The 11655-nt window shown below is 42.3% G+C and overlaps 2 protein-coding genes across 3 annotated transcripts; one reads left to right on the top strand and one right to left on the bottom strand.

The window, feature by feature from the left end:
• The first annotated feature begins 1095 nt into the window (after positions 1–1095).
• On the top strand, positions 1096–2492 carry LOC112295579 (uncharacterized). Its single transcript, XM_024547347.3, has 2 exons — positions 1096–1368; positions 1642–2492. The coding sequence occupies exons 1-2, from the start codon at positions 1219–1221 to the stop codon at positions 2269–2271; spliced, it is 780 nt and encodes a 259-aa protein (XP_024403115.1). The 5' UTR covers positions 1096–1218; the 3' UTR covers positions 2272–2492.
• LOC112295578 (uncharacterized) lies at positions 2427–11061 on the bottom strand. 2 transcript variants are annotated; one of them, XM_024547346.3, is made up of 27 exons: positions 10287–11061; positions 9669–9804; positions 9358–9429; positions 9170–9241; positions 8793–8864; positions 8571–8642; positions 8341–8412; positions 7987–8058; positions 7658–7729; positions 7471–7539; positions 7276–7347; positions 6964–7035; positions 6703–6774; positions 6488–6559; positions 6285–6356; positions 6106–6177; positions 5909–5980; positions 5684–5755; positions 5504–5575; positions 5297–5368; positions 5114–5185; positions 4850–4921; positions 4623–4714; positions 4369–4500; positions 3904–4242; positions 3429–3799; positions 2427–3323 (listed from the first exon to the last, which is right to left on the bottom strand). In XM_024547346.3, the coding sequence occupies exons 1-27, from the start codon at positions 10402–10404 to the stop codon at positions 2970–2972; spliced, it is 2979 nt and encodes a 992-aa protein (XP_024403114.1). In that variant the 5' UTR covers positions 10405–11061; the 3' UTR covers positions 2427–2969. The 2 variants fall into 2 exon arrangements, with proteins under 2 accessions (XP_024403114.1, XP_073396773.1); XM_073540672.2 differs by having other exon boundaries at positions 10261–10400.
• Between the last annotated feature and the right edge of the window lie 594 nt (positions 11062–11655).

Raw genomic sequence — 11655 nt, 5'->3', positions numbered from 1 at the left:
GTAGATTGTTATGTAATTTTTTTAGTAATATATATATATATATATATATATATATATATATATATATATATATATATTTTATAAAATAATTTTATAAAAAATTATTTCAAAAAGAAAAAACTTTATTTATTTTAAACTATTTTAGTATTTGTATTTAAAATATTATCTAACGTGTTTTAAAGAATTCTTATGAAAATATCTTCTATGAAGAAGAAAGTTGCATTCTCTATTTTTGAATAATATTTAAGAGAGGAGTGATATTTTTATTTAAAAAAACTATGTTAAGCAACATATCAATTGAAAGATAAATAATTTTTAATCTTTAAGATGCATAGATATCTTTAGAAAAGAAGATAAATTATTCATTTTCACATGAAATACAATGAAAAAAACTTGTCAAAAAATCTTGCTACAAGTTTTAGAAAAATTAAAAAAATAAAAATCTCAAAGATTAAAATTAAAGAAATTAAAAAACATAAAAAATTAATACTTTTATCACAATAAATAGCTAATATTTCTTAAAAAATCAATAACAGATATTCATATTAATATTTTAAAATAGCAATAAATGTTCCTAGGCTAAAATATAAAAATGACAAAGTTACAAAATTTTCCTACTTATTTTATTAAATCAATAAACATATGAATACATACATACATACATATATATTTATATATATATATATATATATATATATAATAAAAGTTTAAATCATAAAAAAATATTAAACTTAAATAAAAATGTTTTTTAAAAATATATATTTTAAAATAGTTCTAAAAAGCTACATTAAAACTAAGTTGTAGCACTCTCAATTCTAACTTCTCCAAGCATCACTCTTCCAATTGCTTGTTGTCGAAGACACCGCCCTCCCGTTGTTGATGAAAACCAACAGTCGAAGTGTTGTACGCAATTTCGGGTAGGAAGAGGGACATCCAAAATTAGCATCTTGGGGAATGCAAATGTGGAGAAGTTTCTTCTGTGTTTTCTGAGCACCTTCGATGTCCCAGCATCAATTTCGTTGTCCGGAGTTGCTGTCGATGATGGTGGTGACAGAATTATGCCGTTAATGCTCTGGTGGGGTGGATTGTTGCAGTGATGGTTGCAGTGATGCGGGTTTTTCTTTTGGAGTCGTGTGGTTGAGTGGAAGGCGTTGATTGCGAGGGGTTTGAGGTGGGTGAGGGGAGAGTGTTGGGGTGCTGTGACGAGTCGCAGCCACGATGGCTGCGTTGTTCTCGAAGCAAGCCCGAGAGTATGCACTTGCGAGAGCAATCTATCCCAAGTCGTTGTTCTCTTACCTGGCATCGCTCACCCCTTCGCACGCCGTGGCTTGGGATGTCGGTACCGGCAGTGGACAAGCTGCTGTTCAGGTGCTTCTAGAACCTCATTTGTTTATCCTCCACGGTCTCCATGTTTTACTACAACGTGTCGCTTCTGACTGACAGGTAGTCTCAGCGTGGGTTTGCGTTTTTGAGAATCATGGCAGGCGATCAAAGTTTATAGTTTATCCCCCAGAGTCATGCAGTGGTCATATGTATTACAATTATGTGATGATCGGTTCTCATGTTAAGGGGATTTCACCTTGTAATCTGATCAGGGTGTGAGAGTTAGTGAGATAAGGAGGCTGTGGTAATCTTGTGCAGTTGGCGGATCATTACGAGAAGGTCGTAGCAACTGATGCGAGCAAGCAGCAAATCCAGCAAGCTGCCCAGCGTCCGAACATCACCTACGCGGTCACCAACCCACATTTGACAGAAGAGGAGGTGAGAACTCTCGTGGGAGATGCCGAGACTGTGGATCTAGTGGTGTGTGCCCAAGCCTTGCACTGGTTCGACTTGGACAACTTCTACGGCCACGTAAAGCGCGTTCTGCGCAGGCCTGGTGGCATAATCGCAGCTTGGACTTACCAGACCCCGTCAGTATCACCAGCTGTGGATGCCGTCTTGCATGACTTCAATGAGAAGGTCTTTCAGGATTGGGCCCCGCAGGTGCGCTACATTGAGGAAGAGTATAAGTCGATTTCCTTTCCGTTTCAACCTGTCGTGGGGTCCAAACTCACAACTACTGGCCCGTTTCAGTTCGAAGCCACAAAACAAGCGACGCTTAATGAATATTTAACACACTTGCGTTCGTGGTCGGCGGTTCAGAAAGCTATTGATTCCGGGAGGGAGGTGTTGAATGAGCAGCAGCAAAAGCTCTTTGCTGATGCTTGGGGAGATACACCTCATAGGATTGTGAAATGGACACTGTACACTCTAATTGGAACATTGTAGCTCACCGGTTGTGGTAATGTTCACATTGTAGCATGCTCAATTAAAGAGAAATGTGTAACTGGCTGTCTTCTTGCGATTTTCAAATGTGGTTGGGGGTGTGTGCCAGAATAGTGCAACAAAACACGCCAGACTTAGGTATGCAATTCAGAGTCAGCTGGAGAACAGGGTGGTATATAATTACAACAGTTGCTCCTCGCTTTTAGAGAAGCATAATTGAGACACGCGCTCAAGTTCCATGTGTTTTTTTGTCTTGAGTCCAGTGCAAGAGGAAACCTAAAATTCATCTTGACTGATCTATCTGTACAGGTCTGTCTCTCCTCCTTGCACCTGCCCGTCTGTGTCAAAAATCTCTACAAAAACCACTTTCAAATGACCCACCACTGCTCCAGTAGTCCTTCCACAGTCTTAATTGAATGCTTCGAAATCTGGGACTCAAGGTTGAAGCTCTCTGCCGCCATCTGGGTCGTGACGCCACTTCCGAACACTCCTGGCAAGATTATCCTCGTGATAAGCGATTCCTGTTTTAAATGTCGTTTCATTGTGCTTGAACGACTCTGTTGAACCGTCTTCGAGTTGGTTTTCTGATCGCAGCTACGCCGAAGGTCGGCCTCGTCATCGTCCAGCCTGAAGCATGCCATTCCCTGGGTGCAACGAGTGAACATGGACATCTCAGATAAATTTCAATGCCTTGAAATTTCTCACAGTTTCCGAGATATTGCCTCCTTGAATTGGTGAAGGAGAGTGTCGCCAGATGAGCTCTTACTGAGAGAAATTGCTTCCTTATGCTTGGTATCGTACATGTCAATATACCGACGCTGATTCGCAGGGAAAGGTGACTTCAAAGTAGGGCTCTCTTCTTCGATTTGTACAGGAAGGAGAGAGAGCAGAACTTGAGAAACATCATACATCGATGGACGATGAGAAGGATTTAGCTTTGAGCATAGAAGGGCAAGTTTTAGGGTCTTCTCCAGCGCGTTCAGATTTTGGCACGTAGCTCGAGCGTGTGGGTCAACCACATCTTGCATTGTTTTCCCTAACAGTTTCGACATGACCTGCAAAACAAGCCAGTTATGATCTGAGCCTACCATTTCTCAACACCACCCATAACCAAACCCAAGATCAATCTGAGAACTAGAAAGGCTGCCATTAAACGGTACCCAATCGAGCAGATTCACTTCGTCGTCGACCGCCATTCTGCTCGTAAGAAGCTCTAGCAAAACGATGCCGAAGCTGTACACGTCCGACTTCTCATTCAAGCGCGACGTTTGTGCGTACTCGGGGTCTATGTACCCAATGGTGCCTAGAACGTGTGTGGAAGTATGAGTTCGAGCTGCCTGAATATTTTTTGCGATGCCAAAGTCGGCGACGTGTGCCACCATGTTTTCATCCAGGAGAATGTTGCAAGCTTTGATGTCACGGTGCACGACTTGCGGTCTACAATCTCTGTGGAGGTATGCGAGCCCCTGTGCAGCTCCCGTGGCAATTTTAAGCCTTGTATTCCAATCGAGCTTGATCTTCGACACATGGCCTGCAGCGGCAAGTCATTTTGGTTACGACACACGGATAATTAGCAGAACAGTCAAACAAGAATGGATTTTAGATTTGCGTTTAGATTAGGTCACAGGGCATCACCGTGAAGATGATCATACAGGCTTCCATTTTCCATGTAATCGTAAAAGAGGAAGTTGCCGATGGAGGACATGGAGTAGCCGCGCAGAGTTACGAGATTTCGGTGCTTGATGGTACCTAACGTCTTCAACTCCGTCTCAAATTCATGCACATTTTGCGCAAACGTGTTGTGCAACCTCTTGATCGCAATGGGATGCCCATTCTTTAGGGAACACCTGTAAACCGTGCTCGAACCTCCGCGGCCAATCACGTACTTATCACTGAGATTCTCTGTAAGCCGCATCATCTCATCGTGAGATTGGGGAGCCATGCCCAGGTTTAGGATCACGAATCTCGGTGGACCTGCTCACAACACCATTCAATCGATATTCATAGGTGTGTTGTTCTCTCTTGCATTTGACATAAATGAATTCAGAGTTTATGATCTTCACACCTTGAATTGTACTTCGAAGAAATTGAGCTTCATACCTTGAGACATTTTGCTTGAGCTTTCAAGGAATACTCGTGGTTGTGCATATCGAATAGCCACAACAGTGAGGAGAACGAGCAAGCAAAGCGCAGAGATTGTAATGCTCCATGTGGCTGAAACCCCAAGCGTCCCTGTGCAGATGCTCTAGTACCGTTAGTGGCTAAAGAAATTTGATATTTCGTGAAATTCTGAGGAAACAAAAAAAAGTATATTTCACGAAGGACTAAAATTTGTCACTGGAAACGATACGAACCTGGAGGCTGCGACGCAATGTTCGTGCTCTTCAAAGGAACAAGCCCACAAGAGGCACTGATGTTGGTGCAAAGCAGGGGGTTTCCTGCGTAGCTGCCAACAAACAAGCAACCACTCAAAAGCTATTTGGCAAGTGTGAGGACGAGCAGCTGGAAGAGGGCAGAAGGTAGCTTCATCACCATTACTCGCGGGTCTGTTTCAGAAGTGGAGGGAATATGAATATTTCACCTACTCGCCGGAAACCTTGAGAAGAGCTCATCTGGAGGAATGTTTCCCGAGAGATGATTGTAGGACAAATTCCTGCACAATTTCATTGAGATGTGAGTTAACAGAAGAGTTCATAAAATCAGTTTAGAATCTTGATAGAGGCAGTTCAAAGCTACGCTCATTGCTGAACCTGGACACTTAAAATCGTTCCCTGAAACTCTTCCACCCATTCACTCCACACAAGCGTACACTTTCAAATTACCCAATGAAGATTTCGTAGCTTACAAGTGTTTCAAACCGAAACATTCTTTTAGTGGTACTGGTATGGAGCCTGAGAGATTATTGTAGCTCAAGTCCCTGAAGAATATAAGAATCCATAGAACAATGTTTAGTATACACACAGGAGTGTGATGGGACGAACTGTCAGCGTTGGAAGTGGAGGAGGGTGACGTTGAGAAGAATACTCACAGGTGTAACAGCTCTAAGAGTTGTCCAAGTTCGAGGGGAATGGGCCCTTGAATGTGGTTATGCGACAAGTCACTGCAACCAAAACAAAAATTGGCATTTATTATCGGGAGAATTCACATCAAACGAAGAGAAGTCACAGATGATTAGGCCCAATCTGCATTATGAACCTCCTTTCGGTCTAACTCGCACGTAGGATAAGTGACTCACAGAAAGTTGAGGCTCTTCAAGTTGCCGAACGCCATTGGAATAGACCCATTCAAGTTGTTTTCATGTAGATCTCTGTATTAGCAAACTCAGCGTGTGAGTGTTAAGAAGCCAATAAATTTCTATCTGTTTGAAAGTAGAGAAGTGCTTCAAATCTCAAGACGGAATGTTTCTAGGTCATACATGGAGACCAAATGCTCAAGAGTCGAGATTGAAGAAGGCACTTGTCCAGTTAGATTGTTGTGTGACAAATCTCTGCACATCGGATTTAAAATCAGCGTAGAGCAAATCCTTTACCCTCTACAAAATTCAGATTAGAAGGAACTCGCATGTTTTTGACATGAATTTTAGTCCATTCAGTTTCAACTACAACAGGCATAAGTTGATATTCCGAGAGCCTAGACTTACAGTATGTCAAGGTTCACAATCATTCCAATCTCCTCTGGCACGCTTCCGGTGAAGTGGTTGGATGACAGATTCCTGAAAACATTAAACAATTGGTTGCTAATAAGTACTTTGGCTCAAAATCTCAAATTAAGAACGGTGGTTATTTTAAAGACACTGTGCTCACGGTTTCAGATTCACAACATTGGAGGCAAACTCACAATCGGGTGAGATTAGTTAGCTGCTGAAGCCCCGGGGGTATACTTCCATTTAACTGGTTGCCGTGCACGTTCCTGGTGATACACCTCAGTGTGCCTCAGTACAACTGTGTACTACTCAACATGAGTGCTTGAGTCCAACGCAGGTTTAGTTGAAAAATTTGGACGTGGGAATAACTTACAGGATGTTCAGTGCAGTCAGAGAGCTGATATTTACTGGAATTGATCCAGAGATCTGATTCTCAGACAAATCCCTGCAAAATGGAGATACGTTTCTTCAAGGTCTAGTTTCTAGATTTGTCTGAGTTGATCGAAATGAATACGCTGGTCATGTGGAAAAAGTCTCAACATCTCTTAGCGAAAAGGATGGGTTTAGAAGATTTACAGTTCAAATAGACCCGTGAGGTAGCTTAACTCGGACGGTATCTGTCCTGTCAAGCTATTGCCGCTCAGCTCCCTGCAAAAAAACAGATTTATGCTTCGAGATGATTTATCCAATTGACTTCATTAGCAATCCGTTGACAATATGGCAATGTTTGAAAATATGGCATAGTGATGATCTGCTTCCAAATAGAAATGCTGTCACTCAAAGGATCTTACAGGTAGTTCAGCCGTGATAGATTTCCAAATTCTATCGGTATATGACCAGTGATGTTGTTATTGTAGAGATATCTGCAAGAGGCAGAAATCGAAACTGTGATCCTGTAATCAAATGAATCTTATTCGCGTTCATTCAAGTATCAATTGTGCATATGAGTTCAGTGGGTCTTCATCATGCAATGGAGCAAAAAAATTCAAACAACTGAATTCTTCCAAATACAAGAAGGTTTGTAAGGTAACAGGGAAATGCGTCCAACTCACAGTTTTGTAAGACAAGTTAGGTTCCCAAGTATTGGAGGAATCTCCCCTTCAAGTTGGTTGTTACTTAGGTCGCTGGACAATATCAAAATCACATAACAATCTTACACATTTTCCTAAAATTTTGTTTTCCTATTTGCAGTAAGGTAAAGAAATAAACACGCCTCTGTTCCTCAGGAGATGAGAGAACACTGTTCAACCAGCAGATTTTGTGCATATCAATGTCAAGCATCATATAGTTTGACGGTGTTGAAAACGTCCAAGCTGTTTCATTTCTCATGCAACATACAAGACAGCCAAAAAAAGTAAACTTACAGGATTACAAGGGCCTGCATGAGCCCTAAAACATTAGGAATTCCACCAGAGAGCCTGTTCCCTTCTAATGACCTGCAATTAAATTTGAAATCACGACTTGAGGATCATTTTGTTCATGTCTAAAGAAGGGACTGCATTCTTAGTCAATCGAATGTGGTAGCTCCACTTCGATTGTAGAGAGGAGTTTAAACTTACAAGGTGCTGACTTGTAAGTAGCCAATGTTGTACGGAATCTCTCCGGAGAAGTTGTTATGGCTCAAGTCCCTGAGGACACACATCCGCAAGCTTGAGACTTCAATATGAAGCTCTCAAAACATCTAAGATCAATGCAAAATAGCTGAGATATGAATCATTCGACCTTGGAATTGGTTGTGTCACTTACAAGATCTGGAATGATGTGCAGTTTCCAATACAAGCGGGCAGCGGCCCTGAGAGCTTGTTTTCTCGGACATTGCTGAAGACAAATATAGAAATGGCACTTCTGTCAGGGGTTTCGGCGCATGTTGCAAAGACTTCAGTTTGATACTACAGAGGATGAACATAGAGGAACCGTTCTCTTTTTCGAGATACGCAGTCATTTTCCTTGGCTTCAAAATATCTGAAAATACTGGTACTTTTTCCAGGAGTTCTGTTGGGACTTGAGTACAACGACCATGAACAGCCGCAAACTTATAACTTACGCATAATATAATAACGAAAATTGACGCTTACAAATAGGCAAGCTGGGTTGATTTGCACATGTCATCAGATAGACCTCCAGTCAGCTGGTTGGACTTCAACATTCTGCAACAGAAATTTGACAGAATGAACAGTGAGAATTCTAAATTAGAAATGCCACTCCTAAAAGTAACGTGCAAGGAATTAAAATATAAATACAGACCACAATTGATGAAGCTTGTGAACACATCAACCAAAATGAAACTTGGATTTCCAGTGATACTATAGATCGAAAAGATTAAATTTCAACTGAGAGAGACAGAAAATATCATATCCTAGGAACCCGTTGAGATAAGTCGCTATGAATTCGTGAGAATTACAGATGTGTCCTCGTGTTTTGAGACTTACAGGTACTGCAACGTTTCACTCCAATAGAGTAAGGGAGGTATGGGACCCGACAAGTTGTTGATCTGCATGTCTCTGTTCAAAAGCAAAGTTTCCGTAAGTGTGATTGGCATCTAGCTAAAAAAAAAAAAAAAAAAAAAAAAAAGAACCCTTCAATCGAGTGTGTATATCGTGAAGTAACCATGACCAGGAATAAAGTATGCATTGTATAAGGAGCTGGACATTGCGCTTACAAGTGTCGCAGATTTGAAAGACTTGCAAACGAGGAGGGTATAGGCCCCGAGAACTTGTTGTTCCTCAAATTCCTACATGATTGAACAACAAGAATTAATTTCTGCTCTAAGAGAGACTCCATTTGCTGCTGTGAAGTTTTAAGAAGTGAGAGGCAGTTGTTTCATCGAGGTGGAGTTGAACCAGCTTCTACGTCTCAATCCAAGATGCAACAGGGAACTTACAAGACTTCAAGCAGCTGCAACTGTGACAGGAGATATGGAATCTCGCCATTGAGGTTGTTCCCTGACAAATCTCTGCAGAAGAAGGGGGTGACACTTAACCATGAGCCTCTAGCCGTTCACAGGAGCATTCAAAAGCAGAGTATTATGAAAAGATTTAAAGCTGGTCTTGTCACCAACGCCAGCTAAATTCATGTATCACGGATGGAAGGGCATGATATTGATAATGAATAGCTCGTGTCAGAATACCGAAGATATTGACACAGATCGATGAGTCATTCGTGTCAGAACACCAAAGATGTTGACACAGATCGATGTGTCGTTCTTGTCAATACTGACAGTGCTTTCACTCTGATGTGTCACCAAAAGAGGAGACTTACATCCATGTCAGGCTTGTGCAGTTGCATATCTCAATTGGAAGCTGTCCGAAAATACTGTTCTGACTGAGGTCCCTGCAAAACTCAAGAGGAAAATTTTTGAGTGTTTCATGAGGTCTAGGTTTTAAGGGTGACTCATATCAATTTTCCAGGACATTTAAGTATTAGTCGTAGTCTTTTGAGGGCCTCACAAGACTTGAAGGTTCCACAAAAGTCCAATCGACGGAGATATTTCGCCTGAAAGAGCAAGATCTGACAAATTCCTGCACAGCCGAAAGACGTACCCAAGAGGCTTAGAAAGCGCAATGATGAATCCCTAAGGCATAAAGAACCACAGTCTCAGCAACTTGAAGCTTTACCACAACAATAAGTCGAAACATCTGCAGGAAAATCCTTCACAGCACAACCTTGTTCGTCTCGTGTTAAGCTTACTAGGCACTAAGCCGGGAGGACCTGCTAATACCAGGAGCTCTACGAATACCAGTTTGCACATCCAACTTACAGCGCTGTCACTTCAAAAGTGAGGTTGTTGCATGTTACACCCAGCCATCCACAGGGAGATTGGCTTCCGTTATCCCAGTCATGCAGCTCGTGCTCACCATTCATGAATGCCGCTTTCAGGTTCATAAGAGCACGTACTGCAATCAACAATGTTGAAAAGGTTCACGTACTGCGACAAACATAGGTACAAGCTGATGAACTCAGTAACCTAACAATTGTGTCGCGCGCCAGAGATGGGCATTGTGCTAGAGTCATGGGCGTCAAGCTTTGGGAGAGTCCCTGAAATTGCTGCGAGAGTGTTATTTATCTCAGTGTCTATGGAAAATGTTAAATTTGTGGACTATCTTCACACAATTCTCTCGATCATGACTTTGGACAGATATTCGTTCATAGAGTTCTTTACGGACGAGCATTGTGAAAACAGTGCCACCTATAAACACTTTTTGAAATCTGGCAGAGTCGACCACATTGAATGTTGCATTCAAGTTATTCACCACCAACGACATTGTTAAACCTTCAATCATGAACTCCCATTCCTAATGCAACAACAACACTGCGCAGAAAGTGAAAAGCGGTGTCGAAGAAATCCATGCCATGCAGCGTTCGCAAATTCACTCGCCTTGGTCAGGCAGGGATATTGCCGAAGTCCTTGAACTACACGAGCTGAGAATAAAAATGAAGACCGCCCATGGCGCTACAAGCTGCAGCCTCAGCCATTTTGGTCTAATTCCTGCCATTCTTGCAATGCCTCAAAGTCTCCTCTCTCTCTCTCTCTCTCTCTCTCTCTCTTTTTCACACACACACACACAGCTTCCGCCCCTCTTTCCCAACACAAAAGCCGCCTCGATACGTCTACGCAATCTGCACTCGCAATCATTCAGCTGCACTTGACAACCAGTTCCAGCACTGGATTCTTGATTACCCCCAGCTGTGTTGCGTAGCGAACCGCTACATAGCTCTCGAGGGTCAGCAATCAGCTATAGCATCTACGAACAGAATGTAAAATAAACTGAGAACGAATCTCTCAAGAAGGCAATGCCGTCACAAAGAAACATCTTGCGGTGCTGCTATCTCACTACCGAACCAGCTCTTGAAAACTAAAGCCTCAGATTACTGCCTGACAGACGTCAATGAGCATCACGGGTCAGAGGAAGGGAGGGGGCCTCGTCCAGCGAATAGAAATGTGGCTTCCCGACCTCGGTGGACATCCACTTCAACAACTTACAATGAGTACCACCCAAATGGACAGGCAAGAGTCAAAGGGAAAGGTCATCATCTGAATGATTCTTTGAATGACCTCAACGCTGCTGTGGAATTCACCTGCGACCCCACTCCATTGCACTTGCGCTCACAACCGTAAGAACCGTGAAAGAGTACTAACTTGTACCAAAAAACACAGAGGAAACGCTTGGAGAAATAACTCATTTTGTACCCATCTCCACGTATGTACCATATCCAGCAGTTCGATCTGCAGCGGCAAACGAACTCCTCTGCAAACGCGCCGCGTACTACCGGCACAAGTTACTCCATGACAGTCCAACAGAGAGTACTCCTGGAGTTGCACCAGATTGCACAGCCAGAGTAAAGAGACAACCCAGACTCCACAGGTCAAGTCACCTCCCTCTGACAGACTCGACGGCAGAGCTTCACGCCTCAAGACAGGCTCCAGCATGGGCTGAATTAGTCTCATGGAATGGCTTATTAGTACAAGTAAATAGCTCCATTACTTTTAATTTTACAAATATACTCATGCAATTCATGTTTTCACTGTTTTAAACTAAAGACTAACATTGACGAACATTGACTGTAGCACAATCAGGGTCAATCCTAATTTGAGCACATGGTGTTGTAGGTGGATGCTCGATTGGTCATTCATGTAAATTATTTCCGGCGAGTATCAAAAGTATCGAATGTGACGTGCGATATTCAAATCGAAATTGAGGAAAGAACTGCGAGGTAAACTCCTCGGCAGTGGAAATATGCGCTGC

The sequence above is a fragment of the Physcomitrium patens genome, chromosome 18 (genome assembly GCF_059467195.1).
Source record: "Physcomitrium patens ecotype Gransden chromosome 18, ASM5946719v1, whole genome shotgun sequence".
NCBI lineage: Eukaryota > Viridiplantae > Streptophyta > Bryopsida > Funariales > Funariaceae > Physcomitrium > Physcomitrium patens.
The sequence above is the reverse complement of the archived record's forward strand: the minus strand, read 5'-3'. Positions and strand labels throughout refer to the sequence as shown.

Coding starts and splice junctions, on each gene's coding strand:
- LOC112295579 (XM_024547347.3), top strand. CDS start 1,219: ATGGCTGCGTTGTTCTCGAAGCAAGCCCGAGAGTATGCACTTGCGAGA. Junction 1,369..1,641: donor GTGGACAAGCTGCTGTTCAG/GTGCTTCTAGAA, acceptor AATCTTGTGCAG/TTGGCGGATCATTACGAGAA.
- LOC112295578 (XM_024547346.3), bottom strand. CDS start 10,404: ATGGCAGGAATTAGACCAAAATGGCTGAGGCTGCAGCTTGTAGCGCCA. Junction 9,242..9,357: donor TTGTGGAACCTTCAAGTCTT/GTGAGGCCCTCA, acceptor TGAGTTTTGCAG/GGACCTCAGTCAGAACAGTA. Junction 6,178..6,284: donor CTGACTGCACTGAACATCCT/GTAAGTTATTCC, acceptor GTGTATCACCAG/GAACGTGCACGGCAACCAGT.